Here is a 19,615-nt window from a genome sequence, read left to right as displayed (position 1 = left end):
AAATTGAAAAATGCACCTCCATCAGTCAGATTGTGAAGGAAACATCTATTTAAATCATTAATCATAGACTCCAGAACTATAATACACAAACCTCTTCATTAAATTCAGATCATCTTCTCCTTATCATCCCGTTTTCACCAGACTACAGCACATACATAGGTAAGAAGCTAGTCTCAGTGATTTGGGAGAAGAGTGAAGACTGTAGGTGAGAATTTAAGCTGCCTTTATTTGATTGTACTCAACACCAGACTAATGATTACTCATGTGACTGTACAGAAGAACAACTCAGATTTGACACCACAGCTGTATGGTATATGACAAGAACAGTGTATTTAGAGAGTGGAGACACAATCTGTAGAACTCTACAGGCCGTATTTCAGCAAATTTAAAAACCAAATGCCACCTCTAATCTAAGTTGCTTGCTTTCCAGTTGAAATATTTCAAGATCAAAATAAGTTGTGCTCTCTGCTTTTCCTTCTACTCTCATGATAAAGTGATACCTGCTTTGGTATCTGTCCAAAGTTGCTGATAAAACCCAGGATGGTGCTCTTAATCAGAGGATCTTTAATGTTGTTGAGATTCATCTTGTCTCCATAGAAGTAAGGATGGTAGGTGTTAACTGCTTCCACAGCAGCTGAGCCTTGTTGCTTGTGGCCAAAAATCAGGTCTATCCAGCGATGGAGGTGTGCACTGACATAGTCACTTTCCAGGGCCTGAAGAAAATGAATTAATTCAGTGGAGCACATTCATTGCAGATACATTATCACTCCCAGTTCCCTGTTAGAGACAAACTCTCTGCAGCGCTCACTGCTGTCTGACAGAAGCTTCATGACTGCCTGGGTTTCATCAATACACACATTATATCATCATAGCATCATAGAATCACAAGGTTGGAAACGACCTATAATATCATCTAGTCCAACTGTCTCCTCATCACCATTGCCACCACAAGCACTAAACCACATCACGCAGCACGTCGTCCAGATGCCTCTTGAACACTGCCAGGGATGGCGATTCCACCCTTCCTCCCTGGGCAGCCATTCCAGTGCCTGAAGCCTTACAGGGTCTAAGCAGAAAGCATTGCAGAAACCAGATTCTCTCATGCTGGAAAACCTCAGGGTCTGTCTTTTTATCCCAATATAAGAAATGTCTACTTTTCCTGACCAGATCTGCAATCCAAGTCACAGGTACGTGAATTAACATAACCAGATGAAATAATTACTACTGGAGAATACCATAAGAGACATTATAAGGCAGCACACATCCAAACCCAAGGTGGGCTCCCTAGAAAACCAAATGATCAAAAATGAAATTTGTGCTTGCAAGACCCAGACAAGTTCACAGGCAACAGCCACAATTTCAAGTCAAATCTTTGCCCATCTCCAGATTAGTGAGCCTTACCTATGAAGCTTCACTAAACATTATTGCCCTTGCTATCACCTGCAATCACCAAATCTTCATGCATTCCCCAGAGGCCTTGCCCAATGATTCAAACACCAGTGTTAAGCATGATTAAAACTACTTTGCTATCTCCAAATCATTTGACTGTGTAATACTCCCTGATGCTCATTTAAAGGTTTCCCAAGCAGGCCATCTTACCCAAAGCACAGCAGAATTAAACACGCTAATGGGATCCAGAACAATGGCTCATTTCACAAAGCAGACAGTGAGCCCAGTGCAGCTGGTCTAAATGACCATGCCCACAGCTAAACAACTCATGGGGCAGCTCAGAGAACAAGCACACTGCACGATTTGTCCCCTGCAAATCATGAAAACACTTACAAATCAACTCAGAATTCATCCTTATTAATAAAAGCAGTTAGTGCATGAATTACAAACTATAAATTTTGTCTGGCTTCACTACCAGCACAAAACAAAGCAACCAACAGAGCTGCAACCATGCAGTCACTCACTATCTCACTGAGCATTGAGACGTGCCCAGCAAGAGAGAGGGAACTGTAGTCTAGAAAGAGACTAAAAAATTACTTTATGTAGACCTAACCTGTAGATTCCCTATTTAATACACATGAAACAGGGAGCTATTCACAGACTTATCTCAAAATCAATCTTTGCTCTCATGCTCTTTAGAGAAGTAGCCAGATTTCACAACAGTGTTGACCCAGATCTTTTTAGTTCTTCAAATTCTGTAAAGCCTCCTGAAAAGGACAACACCAGTAACAAGTTTATCTAGTACTGCAGGTGATTTTAGAGGAGAGAGAGGCTTTGGCATTATGGAGTTCAAGACTTCTAACTCTTCACTTCAGACAAAGCTTTTTCAGGCAGCCTAATCAACTAAATTTCCATGGCAAGATTTCTTGCACCCTCCTGTGCAGCATGTGGTGCCAGCTATGGTTGGAGAGAAATTACTGGACTGACTGTATTTGAGGTCTGATCAGGCCTGGCAAATCATTAAGAATATGAATTTATAAGCATGATTTTCACGTGCTAAACTGCTCCTCTTTCAGATTTCGATTAATTTCTACAAGTCATGTGACTTAATCATCTGTGCCAATGTTATCAAACAGTGCAGCTCGCTGGAAGCAGGTCTGCAGAACACAACAGCTGGTAGAGAGGACCCAATACCCACATTACTTGCACTGTGGGGGCTTTACTTCAAATTAGATCTAGTCTGCTCCCTCAGGCTGAATGCCACCAGTGGCAAAAGTATACCCTTAGGAGCACAACTGGAGCACAGCTTTTGGTTTTACTTCATCCAAAACTAATCTAGTTAACAATCAGAGATCTCTTTACAATGAAAACAGAAGCATGCTATGCAGGGATGACTGACAGATCATTTCAAAACTGCACCCTTGCTCCAAACTACATGGCTAAACCAGATGGTCCCATTGTATCTAAGTGCCTTCAGAGTGGCCAGCATTACACAAGAAATAAGGAGCAAAGCTCAGTACTTTACATCCAAACAAGCCAGAATGTAGGCCATAATGCCTCCCTACTCTTTCCTTTAAAAAATATCAGTAAAAATTGCAGCAGCTCTCAGGCATCTATAGATTTCTTTTTCAGTTTTTCTCTATTAAGGAAGGACAGTGTCATTCCCATATTTAGTTAACTGGAGGACAGAGATTAAGCAACTTGTAGGGTCACAGAGTGAGCATGAGACAGAGCAGAGGAAGAAACTAGAGCCTGCAAACCTACACACCTTCTTTGGAGTCTACGTACCTTCTTTAGAGTCACTGGGAAAAGAAACACCAAGGAAGAGTTACACACTTGATGGCAGTGGTCAAAGCCTACATGCGGTGGGTAGCACTGAGCTGCTTCCCTGCAAGTGATGGAACTGGGCACTCCTTAGGCTCAACTATTCATTTTGGAAATGACTGTACTTGAACCAAGCACACTCACCAGCATACATTTACAAGAATCTCCTTCCTTACAGTAGATGAATTCTCATGTGGTGATGAGCACTGATCAGAACTCACTACCTTTCAGCGTGTCTATGGCTCCGAGCCTTTAGATCACTCTCTACACACTTTTTGTGATGCCTAACTCAGTAATACCCACTACCGTGTACATACAGGAGTCTGAACAGCCAAAGATTGGAAGTTGAAATGATTTATTGAGAAATGTCCTTATTATTACTGACATCCTCTTATTACATCAGACATATCTACTCGCTGTGTGCTTGTCAGCCCAGTAACACTGAGTTATACATTTAATAACTGCAGAAATACAAGGTAAACAAACAAAGATAAACATAGTGAAGTAACTTATAAGTTACTGAATATAAAGCAAGTTCAACATACTGGCTTAAGTTATTTATGTAGCAACACACCACAGCATCTAGCTACTAAGCATGGGAACACTGAAGACTTGTAATAATAGTAAGCAGCTATTCACCCCACTGTGTGACTTGTAATATCACTAACTCACTAGCTAGTATGCAGACATTGCACATTACCAGGAGTCTGCTCTCTTAAAAATGGTTTCATAGAAGAAAACTTTCTCCAGGATGGATTTACAAACTGTAAACCAGCTTATAAAGGATACATATTTAAAAAAAAAAAAAAGGATAAAAAGGCTTTGCCAAACATAGTACTGGAGCAAGATTGCTGACAGTACCCAGGTGGCTGCAGGGACAAGAAATTGTGAGAAGAGATAAGAACAATCTAATAATCTAGCTGACACATAGAGAGAGAATCCTTAGATATGAGGAGTGGAGCCAGAGAAATTCCAAACATAAAGACATGGTGAAGGAGGCTTGTATGTAACACCAGTCACATGAAGATAGTCGCCTTCTAGTTCTCTGATGTGAAGTAAGGTATGGGTAGATAACAAAGGAATGAAATGAAGATTCAAGAGAATACCCAAGAAAAACTGGAAAATAATTTAGTAATAGTAGTGGCAGAAAACATGAGCCCTAAATGCAGCGCAGAAGTGCAAAGCAAGGGATATAAAAGCAGTGGTAATTTAATGGACGAATGGCAGTTGCTGTCAGTTGTAGAGTAAAAGTTGGAGAAAAGAATATTAAGACGACAAGAATTTTGTCTGATTTTTCTTCAAAACAGGAATAAAAAGTTGATACAGTCATTAAGAATGTCAGAGACAGGATTTAGAAACCAGTATATGGGGAGATAAAGTAAGGAAAGACTTATTTAAAAATAAAATAGAGAAGACAATCACATCCATTTTTGTGCGGTACAGTCATGTAATGAAGAGACTATAGAATAAATAATGGGCTACTTTCTTTGTCACACCAATGCTAACACACAATTGCCACACGCCTTGCACAAAGCAGCAACCCTTCATGCACTCACAAACACACCTTTTTTTTTTTTTTTTTCCCCAGCAGAAATCTGATGAAATACGGTAGATACATCCAGAAGGGGCAGGCAATACAGCACATACCATTATTAGCTCTAACAGAGACCTACACAACAGCATTCAGCTGCAAATTCTGTGTTCAATGAAAAACTTTCCTACAGAATTGCCTTTGAACTCCTTATTACGTAGAAATTCCCACATCTGTCCTGCTAACTATGGACACCTCAACTGCAGTAAGTTTCATGGCCTTACAGCTATTAACATTCAGATTGTCAAGACTGACTTTATTAAAGGCAAACTTTAAAAGAAACACTGGCCTCATTAAAGCACCAAACTAATAACCCTAAAATATTAGATTTTACTTCCTCCCACTCAAAAAAAATACAAAAAAGTAATTGCAGTGCCAGCATGACTCAGATAGAGGAATTTGAATACACACGTAGCTGTTTAGCAACAACATGGAACTGCATGCATGCGAATGTCATGTGCATGCATTAAAATATGTTCACATGCTCTTACGGACTGAGATCAGAGCTAGGTGTGTGGCTTGAATCTAATTTCATTCAATCTGCAAAGTTGGCCTTGAGTGAATTGTCAAGCAGACAAGCAAAGTCCAAAACACAACATGAACTCCACAAAGGAAGGATTTATTTGGGTCTAACACCTTTGTTGTGACTCTGGCCTTTAGGATTTCATTTTCAATGGCAATCAGTTCAACACTGTGACCCAAAACGCCATTTTCACTAACCTGTCTGTGCAGGAGAATAAATTTATGGGGATCTCCATCTGCCCAAGGAGGAAGCTGCACATCTCCCAGCACTGTTCCATCCTGCATGCAGCCTGCAGGATTAAAGGAAGAATTAAAACCAAGAATAACACGTTATGAATAGTAACAGCTTTTCCAAAACAGTGAAGTCAAGGGAAATTTAGGTGACTTTCACACAAACAATTTCAGATTCTATGCTATAGTGTCACAGAACACTGAAGATTTTTTTTCTCCTTGAGTGTCTGATCTAGTAATAAAGCACTGAGAAGATGTAATTATTACAGTAAATATATGCATGTCCTCAGCACAAACCATTTCAACCCTGAATGCAAGCTCAGACAAGACAGACCTGTTGACACAACTTTTTCTTATACAAAATCCCACTGGACTAACTGCCAACTATTTCTTCTGAAGCAGCTTCTAGGAAGGATTTTGTTCTCAAGTCCTTTGCAGTCTGATTCCTTTCAGAAGGTAAGCATAAGTTCTCAAATCAGGACAGGAGTTACACAACTGGATGATCTAAATTAAGGCCTAGGTCTGAGACTGCAAGTTTCCTAACAGGGCAGTAGTGAACAGATTCTGGTTACTGGATTGACCTATTGCAAAATCTTTCTATTTATTTGCTATCCATGAAATTCTGGTTCCTTTTTTAGATCCCTCAATTTAATACATCGGTCAATTTCTGGATCTTTTTTATCAGCTAGACTCTGTTCCTTGGTCTCCTCTCAAAGATGAAAATGCCCAAATTCTTTACAATATTTTAACAGTCTTCTAACACCTATTCTCTACTCTGCCTTTTATATTGCACATTTCACTCCACTGAGTTCTTAAGTACAATTTATAACTAGATCTCAACATCACCCTACAGGTCTAGGGAAAGCGTACACTCATTCAGAAGGGACTGCAATGCTGCTTGATGCCAGGGGATGACGCATCTAGTTCATAAGACTTGTAGTGAATCTTTCCAAGTGATACTGAGGTCACACGTGGCAACATTAAGCACCACAGACAGCAAATTTTAAAAAGACCTTTCATCATTACCATTTAGCAACCGATCCATTTCCAAAAGTTAAATTAATATGTATTTCATAGCCATAGAAGTGAGATCCCTTCTAGCACATACCAAGTTCAAAGTGATTGGCATTGGTGAGGAACTCTGGCAGGTAGAAGAATTCAGGGATGAGCTCCCTGACATCACTCATATTGTCCCTCGATGCTGATTCCCACGTGCTCTTGACACTATGAAACATCCTGTCTGCAACATCAAAGCTTCCACCCTGTGAAATGGAGACAAAAAAAAAAACTGCATTGTGAATATTCTGTTAAACAAGAAGCAGATACAGAATCTCAGTCAATTTTGCAATAACCATCACATTTGATTAGGTGGTATCTCAGGATCTGTCCCAGGTCTGTTTACTACCTCAGTCCCAATTTGCAGATAGGTAGATTAAGAATACCATACAGCTTAGACACTGTTTAGCTTGTAATAACCTGGAGGCAAGCAGAAACGATCTGCTTGAAAATATCAGCATAACCAATATTAATACTTCTCAGCGTAACTCCTTTCGTCAAGAAGTGATTTCTAAGCAGTGAACATAGCTTTGGTGTTTTCATCTGTGACCCAAAGAGTTGTGCCAAATCTTAAGTTCAGTCTTCTTGAGATCCAGGCAAGCAGGAAAGGCCCAGTGGGCAGGGGACAGCAGGAAAGGAAACAGCATAACGAAGAGAAGAGGGGAAGAACATCTGAAGATAAGGCTAAATTGCTGCATGTAGAAGGAGAAACAAACTACCTCGAGTCCTAAGAGTGTTTGAATATGTTTACTTTAGTAACAGTCAAGCACCGGATAGCAGCACCCTCCTTAGCCTTAACCACCATTATGAACCAAGATCTTTAAATAAAAATAAATCACCCACTGAATGAAAGATGTATGCTTTATGTTGGAACTGTATTTCCTACAGGATTTTCTAATGGGTATTTCAGATACTCTTTGAATTTGTGAAAATCCCATGTGCACATCTATACAGACATCCCCACATTGAACAAAGGATTTATATAACAAAGTTTTACAGTAACAGAAATTGCCCAATAGACAATCAGTTTCTGGAGATCATCGCACCGAGCTTTTTAGAATGAGCAAGTTGATTTAGATTACCAACAAAAGCTGACATGTATTCTATATGTAAAGATCCTGTTACTGCTTCCCCTGAGGTGAATTCTGAAAGGACTTGGGTCCAGCCTCAGCTCTAAACAATAACATAGTCCTGCTTCACCTCCCTGTATTTCATGTCCTTCATCCTTATCCCACCAGCAATTGTGAAGCTTTCCTACACCCACTGAAGGGACTGAGCAAAGAAGTGGCTAAAATCATATGAGTAAACCTAGCTGGAGTTAATCTGATACACAAGGTCATTTTGCTCTTGATCATTATTAGAGAGGGACCCTTGGAGTCAAATTCAAATTGAAATTAAAACAGAATAGAAGCAGCACTATAAATAAATCAACAGCTAACAAGTATCTCATTGAAGCATATTAAAGGGCTTTGTATATTTAATCTGCACACAGTGCACTGTGTCTGGTGGTGATTGATGCTTTTTCATCTTTTTTTGCAGCTTTTATGAGAGCTGATAGTAATCTCCTGAGAAACAATATGATTTGTAATAAAAAGATTACCTGTATTAAATAAAAATAATATATACATAGGAAATGCTGTTAGCGTGACAAATCTGGTTAAAGATATTACCACCACGAAAAAATGTGATTTTTTCCCTCGCTGTCTAATTCATTTTAGGGAAAAGTAATATCTTTAAAACTTAAGCCTGTATTATTTATAAAGGAAGCAATAACTGATTTTCCCATTTCCTATATTAATAAATTTATTTGCATATATTTATATCAGAATTAATGAGTTTTCTCTCTCTATGAATGCAAAAAGTGTGCAGAAAGGAAAAAAAGAATCAAGAATTGCTTTATGCCCTCAGATTGCAAGTCAATGTAAACTCTTACAACTCTTCTATAGCTAGATACACTAAGTCTGTTTTCTTTCCTGTTAGCAGAGGCCTTAAACTATGAATAAAGAATACTGGTGAAAACATGTTTTCCAAAACTATAGCATGGTATATAAAAGGCAGCTGGTCAAAGTGATCTCTAGAGTGAAGTTAGAACTCCAAACGTTCATAAAACAAAGCAACACTGAGGCTGTTTTACAGCCAAAGACATCCAAGTATTTCTAAGAAATGCTCACATAGGTGCAAAGGCTTACCAAACCCCCGAGAGGCAATTACCTGCAGACAGTTCTTAAACGACTGCTCAACAACACAATGAAGAACAAGAAACCTGTCCTCTGGAAGTACCTCATAGAGGCAAGCACCAGGAGGATCAGCCTGCTAGCTGAAATGCAGCAGTGGGATAAGAACAAAAGGGAATAACAAACATTTAGATGTTGTACTAGGGGACACGGTTTAGTATGGAAATTCACGTGGTAAGGTGGATGGTTGGACTGGATGATCTTGGAGGTCTTTTCCAACCTTGGTGATTCTATGATTCTAAAATACAAGGTGAATCACAAGTGTCACTAATTACTGAGTCCACGAAGCCCTAGAATAGCTTTCCAAAAGAAACACTAAGCACAGAAACCTTTACTATGCTTTTGTCACGTGAGACCAATTCCTGAAAGGAGTTTTATGAGATACCTAAAAAGGTAACTGCAGGAATCAGTGGAAGAAGATGTACCAATAAATGCTCATGCGATGAGACAATCTTTCATCCATCCTAGCATAATATGCATAGTAGATACGTACATTCCTTCAGTAAGATTTCAATACACTTAAATTGTGAAAGATAAGGTTTTGTAAACTCCTGTACGCTGACTTCTTCTGTGGTTAGGTGCAAACCATGTATCCGACATGACAAACAGGATGCTTTGCAACATCAATTTACCACAAGGAGTACACTCAAGTACCCTGCCTCTCCCGTCAAGTGCATTCAGAAAGGCACTTTGGGGTTATAAGCATGTATTTTCCAATTCTTAAGATGTGGAGACACTTTCGCAGCTGCTGACTCAGCACCCTTCCAAGGCCTTAACTTTGGGAGTACTTTTCCAATATGCTCTTTACTAAGTATAAACGTTTCAGATCAACTGTTTGCCTGACTACATCTCACAGTAATTTCTATGCCACAGTAGGACTGATCACCTATGGGAAACAAGCTCAGCTTAACGTGTAGCAACAAAAGAGCAAAGGAAGAGAATAGGAGTTCAGCAGGCTTAGTGAATCCATATCCAGACATTTTTAATCCTTTACATCTCAGCAGTCCTTGAATATTACCATCCACACAGAAATGCCAGTTACCTACCAATTACACAAGCACGTCCACAAAGCAAGCTAAGAATCTGTTCTGCATAAAAACTGTGCCAGTGAGACATAGCAACCTTTATCATTTACAAGAAATAGCTGCTCCACAGTAATACATGACTGCAGCTAACATATGGCTCACAGAGCACAATGGTAGCCATTGCCTCAGGTGGTTCGCTAACTCATCTACTGCTGGTAACAGCTGATATCACAGGGCTCATTATTTAATTACCATATTGCTTTATTTGTATTAGCTCATTCTGAAAAATTAGAGAACAGCTCAACAGCAAAGCTTCTGGAGAGCTTCAGGACATATCGCCAGCCCTTGCTATACAAGCAGCCTGTAGAAAATTCTGGCCCAGCTGCCTCTCTCAAACTGCCCCATAAACACAGGAAAACTTCAACAAGAGATCTCTTAAATTATATGTTTGACAGTGTGTCATCCTAGTAGACCCTGCTATAACAAAACATATTACAAAAATGAGAGCAACAACTGCTCTGCTGCAGCCCAAGTTGCCCTGCCTGTGTATCACTGGCAGCATGAGGAGAGCAGCCAGGAAATCTGGTGCCCCTGCATGCTGACTGGCTGGGAAAGGCAAATGCACGACTCAGTTTCCATGAAGTTTAATTCCATTGGAAGTGCTTTAAGCCCTAAAAAAAAAAATGGTGGCAGGTTCAGAACAAGTAAAATCAAAATATTCCTTCTGGGACGTGAGATCTATCTCACTCTACTTCTACTTCACATACACCATTCCCATGACTCCTGTCATACTACAGACAGAGCCTTTATTCTGCCAGCTCCAAGTGCTTGCCAATAGCCATGTTATTGTATGAGCACTTGAGACTTTGATGACAGGTATTCTAAGCGCATCTGCCCCAAAGTCAGAAGGGCAGTGTTCAGAGCAATAATAAAACACTGACTTGGAAGCTAAATATCTTCACAATTGTAAAATACAACACAGAACCAAAACAAAATGACCCTTCTGCATCATTCTGCTCCATTAAAATGTTTCCATTGAATTTAGCAGTCACAACACATGGCCTTCACTTAACCAGGAGGCCAATACAGAATAGACTAGAGATGCCAAAAGAATGAATCTCTCTTTGTTACATGCTCATCATTGTATGCTCCGTGATCACAGAATCGTTTGGGTTGGAAAAGACTTTAAAGACCACCTAGTTCCAATTTCCACTGATGTGAGCAGGGTTGCCAGTCACTGAATCAGGCACTAGATCAGGTTGCCCAAGGCTCCCTCCAATTTGGCCTTGAACCCCTCCAGGAATGAGGCATCCACAACTTCTCTGGGCAACCTGTTCCAGCAACTAAGGAGGTGCAAGATGGAAGCTATCTTTTCCTTACCTGCAGAGAACAGAAGGTCTGTGTAAATGGCTCCAATCGGACCAAGTAAGATGCCACTATAATTGCTGAGGAATAGTGAGTACAGTAATGGCACTGGGCTGACAAGTCTCCTGGAAATTCAACACAAAATCAGATTTTAATGGGAAATTTCACCATTTCAAGTCCATAACACTAAAGAATTACTGAATTGTGCCATAATAAATTAAAGTAGATGCATTCAAAGATGTGCAAAAAGCACACCTTGCATATCTGCATTGAACATGCTGTTAAAACCATCGATGTATTCTTCTGCTTTGCCTCCCACCTTTCATGTTCTGATGAATAAAGTCTTTATCCTCTTATATCACCATGTTAGTAATAAAAAATGGTCTAAATCTCCAGAGGTCAATAGTTTAAATGCCCAGTTTTCTCCTCTTACTGTAGCTGTCATTAGCTGTACTGCGTGTAGCAATCTTCTATATGCAGTTTAGCTACCAGAGAAAACCGATACATACAACTTAACTAACAGATCAATCTTTTCAGACACTGCCTTCTGCCGATGCATATCTTTCTGCCCAAGGGAAGATGACAGAATGCAACAGTTCAAGTCACATAAGAAGGAATTGTTTGCAAGACAGCCATTTCTCTTTCAATCCTCAAGCACTCTGTATGCAGAAGCAAGTGGACCTCCTTGGTATAATGCTTCCCATCACCGAAGTTTTGAAAGACCAAAGGATTCACAAGCATGCCTTAAAGCCTCTGCTATCTGTTAGCCTTCTAAAATGCTTACCTTCACTCTTCTCCACTTCCTTGTAGCGCTGAATGAACTTTTGTCTCCTCTCCATAGTTTGTGCTCCCATTGGCTTTGACAGGTCCCGAAACGTGTGGGGATTACTAAGGTTTAGAGTCTGAAACACAAAAAGAACAAACATGGGATTTTTTAGAACACAGACTAAGGCATCGTGACCATCTCAGTGATACTGGATTATGGCAAAGCTGGTTACAAGTTCCACCTGTACAAGGCTGTCACAGATTCAGTATTGAAGGGACTTGGAAATGGAATGGCAACATGTGCCACTGAAAAGACAGCACGTACAAGATGCTTCACAAATGAAGAACCTACGAGGTACTGAATAAAAGTCTTGGCATGTTTCAAATTGTTTTCAAAGTCGCTTCTGCCTAGATCCCTTAGCAGGTGACAGAAGCCTGCCACTGACTACTTGCAAAGTCAGCTTAGTCTTCCCTTATGTACGTATGCACATAACAGGTGCTTGACCACCTTACTGAGGCAGAACACATCCCTTCACAAGCTGACCTGAAGACAAGGCTAATATGAAAATAATCAGTACAGTTTGACTTCACTACATCAAGTTCTGAATCTTTGGTCTAGGCCCTTCTACTGCAGTAGCATCATGCAACAAATTGCAGAAAGTACTGAGTCCCACTGAGCAGCATGCACTGACCTGGGAGTGATAGTCAGCAAGGACCCATGGAAACACAGGATACTGCATGTAATCATTGTAGCTGCGGCCAGCCAGTGTGTTCAGGTACATGAGGTAATCAAAGTTGCTGATCTCCCTCTTCTGTCAAGGAAAAGAAGCAGACATTAAAATCTCCTAACTCCACCCCTGAAAACCATGCCCCAGAGGCAACCTCAGAGCTTCATAGCTCCCCCATCCACCATGATAAACATTAAACATAGTGGAATCAATCACCTATCACCATTCAGATCAGCACAACAGCTCTTATGCCACAGTCCATTCAAGAGAATCTAAGCCTTTCTTCTGGCTCTTCTTCAGACAGGTCATTTGTATTTGTCTATAATCAATCCACACTTTTATGTGGTATTTGAGTAACAGAGCACTTCTTCGGATTTTGGAAGCCCCAAATGCAAACAATTTGTGTATTTGCAAATCCTGGACAACTTTATATGGAAAGGATTCACAAAGTGCTGCATATAATCAAAAGGATATAGATTTCCTGAATGTGCCTTAAACCACCAAGAACAGGAATGCAAGAAAGTAAGTACATTTCTCAGCTCAGTATAAAGTCAGTGAAGACAAAAAATGTACATTGATTTAGATGATCTGTCATTAACTAGGTGGCTATTTCTGAGCTCCATTTTAAAACATGCATAGGATCACACAATCTGTCAGATAGTTGGCCATATGTTTCACAGTGGGAAAAGCAAAACCTCTGCAATAACCAGATGTAAATACTCTGCTCGTCTTGCCAATATCCTCACCTCCAGCTGTGAGAGAATAGCTTAGGCTTTGAAGCACATAAACACACAATATATAAATGTGAGTGGACACACGGGTAATGAAAATCTTAGCTTAATCATGTGCAGACAAGATTTAGTTTACCTGCCACTTCTGGAGCATTACTTTTTCTCCTCCTGAGTGTTTCCTGTATGGAACAGATATTTGAAATAATTGTTTTAAAACTGTAAGAGAAAGTCAATACATTACTGCCTGTGCTCCTTGAGCCCCTATTCTCATCCTATGACAACACTAAAAGAATACTGAGATTTCAACAGAGACCAAATAATTTTAAAATCAGAAAGTGTTGACGCTTACGTTAGCACTGCAGGATCCCAGTTTCATTACCACTTTCAGTAGGAGGCAAGGTTCTGCCTGATGAACAGAGATGGCCAGCTTCAGGTGACGGATGAGGTTACCACGCCAGCCACTCTTTCTAACTGGACAGAGTGCTAAGGTACATGCCAAATTGCTTCTGAATGAAATATCACCTGAAGTACGATAACTCAGAAACAGTTCAGAAACTGCCAAATGGGGAGAGAAGATACCCCTGCAGCATGAACAGAAGGACAGCTGAAAACAAAGGTCTCTCATTCTCCATATCAAAGATTATTTTTGTATGAAGGACTTTTAAATTAATGCAGTTTTGAAAAAGTAGTTTGTTGTGTTGTTGCTGTTTTGGCTTGATTCTTTTTCTAACAATTTTTTAAAATGTTTTTTTTCCACTTTCTTTGTTCTCAAAATTCAGAGCAACATCTACTGAAGCTTTAAATCGAAACAAACCAGCTGAAGGCAGATTCTAAACAGGGAAATGTATTTGAAAAGGTAGAAGGGTCAAAGGATCAGGGGAGGCAAAAGTAACACTCCAGCTGAGCTGAATCAGGTGTGTTAGTATCGAAAGGGCGTGGATTTGTTCTTGCTAGCTGCAGGCAATCAAACTGAGACAAGTGATGGTTTCTTGATTAAAGAGACTCTTTATCTGCCAAAATAAAGAGGTTAGTGACACAATATGACATAACTGAAGGTTATGGATGCTTTTCCTTTTGAGTACATAGCTTTACACCAAAGCTAAGATGCCAGTTCAGAGATGAACTTACTAACTTCATAAAGCATGATGGAATCAGTTCAATCACAGAAGGCAGAACTGCTACATGAACAAGCTGTGCTCTGTATTGGATCACACTAACAGTCCATAAAGCTAGTTTCAAAGCATTTTCAAAGACCTAAATAAAATACTAGGATGGTCTACGATCATTACAGTTTTATTGAATTTGTGGCAGTAAATTCTTGTAAATGACATTTCATCTCATGATTATGAATCATTCTTTTACTGCCTATTCAGTCTCAGATCAGCTAATAGCATACATTAAGGATAAACGGTACTGTTTACTCAACAAAGTACTTTATTCCTTGTTTAGGAATTCTCGCCAGAGGTAGGTTGGTAGGCAATTGATGCAAGATTTTGCATAGACTAAATAACCTATTTCATGAACTAATGTGGAACCCTGGACTAATTTTGGCTCATGGTCTACAACTCTTAAGCTTTGATTAGTTCTCCTGTTAAGCATACGAAACCTAACAATGATAGGTTATATTTATAACAAGCAGGAAACACAAAAAGGTATTATTCATATCTGATATGGGAAGATGGGGCCTTGACAGTTTGTCCGAAAAAAAAAATAAAAGGAATTAGTACATAAAGGGAGCTTACAAAAAGGAAGGAGACTGACTTTTTATAGGGGCAGATAGTGATTGGACAATGGGGAATGGTTTTATACTAGAAGAGGGGAGATTTAGATTAGATATTTGAAGAAAATCTTTCACTCAGAGGAAGAAGCAGCACTAGCCCAGGCTGCCCAGAGAGCTTTGGGTGCCCTATCCCTGGACATGTTCAAAGCCAGACTGGATGGGGCTCTGAAGCCTGCTTTGCTGCATGACGAACTTGCCCACAGCAGGGGGTTGGAATTGGATGATCTTCAATTTCCTTTCAACCCAAGACATTCTGTCATTTTTCAGCAATTAAAAAAAAAGAAACCCAAGAAATTAAATGATGTTCTAATTTACACACTGTAAAATGGGAGAAAGTCCACTGACTGGAGTACAATTATACTGGTTTTGCACCCCACTTTGAACCATAAGTAGCTCAAGAATGTACGAATTCTCGACTGAAAAACACATCTATGGGCCTTTACAATACAGAACTACTGTACTATAGTTTCACTGAGTTTTGTTCCACTGGTCTTTGTAAGGTCTCCAATGGCTATTTGCCTCTCAGATGGAAGGTACAGGATCAGGAATCCAGGCACAATGTGTTACTGGATTAGAGTATTTGTCAGGTAAGGAGCAGCTTAGGTTCTTCCCTTTCCACAAAGGTAGACACACTCACTAAAACTGTCCAGCTTTATTTTGGATTTATGGTTGAGTTAAAAGGCAGGGAGTTATGTCACGTAGAAACCTGCTCAATTTATCAGTCCTGCAGCATTTTATAGTGAGAGTATCGTAAAAGTAGGGAAATAAAATATTACAGACAGGGCTAAACTGGCTTAGTCTGCAAGCATGCTATACAAACATACATATGTTGATTTGAGAAGTTGCAAGGCTCAAAGTAGTCATTCCCTGAAACAGCTGTGCTTCTGGGCCTTGGTGGTCCAAATGGGATGCTCTCTCCAAGCTTTGAGATCTCACTTGTCAACTGACAGGTTGATTGCATTAGATATATCTCTTCAGTTCTTTTTTTCCAAATACCATTTTGAAATAATTGCAACCACTAAAATCATGAGCTGCAGCTATACAAAAAAAATTCCAGGAAACTCGCATCATACAAGAGGGAATTGTTGCAACAGCACTTTTGAAGGGTCACAGATAGATAAATGCAAGCTGCAGCTCAGGACAGAACAAACTTTTCCTCCTAGTCTGTATCTACTCAGTCTGACAGATGCTATGGATGGTATCACAAATGTTGGGAGTTCTAACATGTACGTACAGGCATTTCACACTGAATTACAGCTAAGTAAAATGAAATGGTCAAATGACTAAAATGGACAGCTAAGGCAGCAAGCTGACAAATAGCTTCTAACCAGGTCCAGATGTGTTTTCTTTCTGCATAATTTGAAATCTAACATTTCCAAACATGACATGCAGTTCAGCTCTTTTCCCTCCAGCCTGAACTTGCACGCTGGAACCACACATTATGCTAATGATCTCCAAGGACCTAGCAGTGCTGTTGCTTAGGAACAAAAGTTTTATAGGCTGCAGACAGAGAACTGAACAGAAGCACTGTAGCCAGGGAAGTTCTTTTTCAACTCTTCTTCCCCTCAGTAAACTCATATACACAACAGTTTCTTGAAGGCCCGCCATTTTCCTTCAAGGAAGCCCAATTAAGAATTTACAGGCCTCTGAAAAGGAAATTGTCCTGTGCTCCCCTGCTTTACCAACTGAAAGACAAATTCATTTCTCACAGAGGAGCAGACCAGAGGAAGACTGCTCAGAAGCAGACCATGAAGGCTCATCTCGTCTTGCTGAAAGAAAGAAGCAGCTTGTGACATCGGTACCACAGCTTTTAAGACTGTCTTTCTGCCAGCTGGTAAGATCTTAAGTAGGCGGACAGCAGAATTGCTGAGATGAGGCAGTACTTTTGTATATCCTTGGTGGGGTGGGTTTTGGTTTATAAGTAACCTTGCACATGTTGATACAAAAGCAATCTAAAGAAGTAAGAAAATTAAAGGAAAATGCTCAGTATATATTTGTTCTGATAGGATTTAGTTTCAAACAGCCTGTTAGCAAGAGACTGCATCTAAAACAGTCAGGGAATTAATCTCTCTTCCACAATAGGTCGTATCCAACAACAAAGAAATGGTAACAGGCTTGTAAGCAGGGAAATAAAACAATCCCCTAGTTGGAACTGGTTGGCTTCACGCAACATCATTTGCTGTATGAATGCTGCTTTAAAGCGGTACGTGAAATGGTTTCTTTTGAGCCAGAACGTGTTGCCTCACTGTCCTGATCCCAGAGAGGCTCTGCTGGACTGTACAGGCCTGCTGCTCTGCAGCATGCAAACTTCGAGGAGAGACAACAAACTCTTCCACATGCAAGTTCAAGATAGAATTGAGATGGTTCTGTATGGCTTTGGGTGCAGTGAAGTAGGAAGCAGCAACCCATGGTAGGAAAAGAACAGGGAGAATCCCAGAGGAGATCTTGAAACACCCAATTCAGCGTGGGCAGAAAGCCCATCTCTTCCTGCCAGCACTATGCTGAGGAAGGAAAAAGAAATGCTGAGACTGCACCAGGGTCCAAATCTGCATTCTTCTAGCACTGGATCTGCTTCCTAGGCCTAACTGGATCTGCTTAGGACAGGCCTAAACTGCAGTGGGTCATGGCAGAGCCCTGTGCAAGTAAGGAGTAATCTGCAAGCCTTCCTTGGATCAAGGAAAGTACTTCTTTCTCTGCTACCACCAGAGATGCACTGTGAGCAGGAGATCAAATGGGTATAATTAATATTTACAGCAAGGAGGGCTCTTGTGATTCCTGAATTTTTAATACCAGTGTCTGCAGAACTGGATGCCTCTTACACAAAGCTGAAGAAAATGAGACACGGATAAGTAAGCTCCATTATCTCCAGTTACAGCCCTGCAAAACATTGATAATTAGTTTACAAGCATGCAGAGATGAGAGAGATATTCATGCTCTGCAAGCTGGTGTGCTGCAGTGGTGCTTCAGAACTCTAATGCTGATCTTTTTCTCTGGGACTTTAAAAAAAGTTATTTTAAAACCTGGATCCCACTTTTAACCCAAAACAAACAGCCCCTCAGTATGTGAGCACACATCCTGGACATGTTTACCTCATCACTGCATATGAAGTAAGGATCCAAGGTATGATTTAAAAAAAAAAAAAATCCAACTAAAGTGACCTGACCAAGGTGGTTTGAAATCTGGCCATTATCCAGTGCCTCATAGTAAGTGATCTGTCTTCAGGAAAATTACTAACCTGTTTGGACTTGTAAAACTCTGAAAGACCTAGGTTTATTTAATATTTCTTTTTTAACAAGTCAATGAGGGTCATTGGCAGAGAAGTACCTCAAAGATTAAAACTACACTCATATTCCTGACCAGTCTTCCTCCAGCACTCAGCTGTTCACACCAGGCTCCCTCTAGTGTTCCCAGGTGCACACAGCACAAAGTAACTGCAGCTCTGGGAACCAGCATTAATAAAACAAAAGGTTGTGTTCTTTATTTTTTATTATTTTTATTTTAAGACGACTGTTTGGGACGAAAGTAAAGCAACTTTCTCTCCACGAATTGCTCCCCCACTCTGAACCCCCCCCCCCCCCCCCACACACACACACTCTCAGGATTTTCACTGAAAAGTTTTGGAAAAAATCACTAGGAAGTGAACAAAATGTTTTCCTTCTGAGAGTTTTAAAGATGTCTTTAAAAGTATTTTAAAAGATTATCATTTTGAATTTAGAAAAAAAATATTTTTCCTTGAGGCCAATTCCATTTCTATTCAAGGCATATTTAGCTGAAAAAAAACAAACCTTCACTGATTCAAGCTGAATGTCTTCATCAACTTGTCCAACATAGATAAGTTCAAGCAAAAAGAGAAAAGTCGGATCTCAACATCGCCAAGATCACATAAATTTCAGGAAGCAGAAAATCTCTCTTCCAAGCCTGCCTGCCCAAGCCTAAGGCAGTTGTCCTGCAGATCTTTTTCCATCAACTTCTTTAAAATATGAGAATTCTAATTAACAAAAAAAAAAAAAAAAAAAGATTTGGTTCCTGCACAATCCTGGGCAAATTATTTAAGCTAACATTTAGAAAATGCTTAATTTTCCACTGTAATTTCTTGTTTCCTTCAGTTTCCAGTTTATACTATGAAAGAAATAGCATGATACTGCTCCTGAAGCAGTAACTTTAAATTCAGAAAAGTGTGAGTGGCCTTTGGACATAATGTTAATAAATCCCTGTAATTACTGGTGAGAGACAGAATCTTGTAGGTTTTAACCTTTTAAACAATTTTTAAAAATATCAGAAAGAGTCAATTTTGGAATATATCCTCAGGGCAAGACTGACCCCACTGCGTTGCTTCCTGGAGTGACTGCCTCATTACGGAGCTCCTGGGAATGC

At 39.9% G+C, this 19,615-nt stretch overlaps 1 protein-coding gene across 1 annotated transcript in view; it reads right to left on the bottom strand.

Moving 5' to 3' along the window:
• WDFY4 (WDFY family member 4) overlaps positions 1-19,615 on the bottom strand; it is a gene marked incomplete at both ends in the record, with an annotated part of 119,017 nt that overhangs the window by 14,474 nt on the left and 84,928 nt on the right. Inside the window, 7 exons of the mRNA XM_079535699.1 lie at positions 501-713; positions 5,525-5,616; positions 6,666-6,819; positions 11,253-11,362; positions 12,022-12,139; positions 12,695-12,814; positions 13,598-13,640. Coding sequence (XP_079391825.1) covers positions 501-713; positions 5,525-5,616; positions 6,666-6,819; positions 11,253-11,362; positions 12,022-12,139; positions 12,695-12,814; positions 13,598-13,640 — 850 coding nt within the window. The remainder of the gene's footprint in view (positions 1-500; positions 714-5,524; positions 5,617-6,665; positions 6,820-11,252; positions 11,363-12,021; positions 12,140-12,694; positions 12,815-13,597; positions 13,641-19,615) is intronic.

The sequence above is a fragment of the Tetrao urogallus genome (genome assembly GCF_951394365.1).
Source record: "Tetrao urogallus genome assembly, chromosome: 5".
NCBI lineage: Eukaryota > Metazoa > Chordata > Aves > Galliformes > Phasianidae > Tetrao > Tetrao urogallus.
This window is presented reverse-complemented; position numbering and strand designations above follow the sequence as displayed.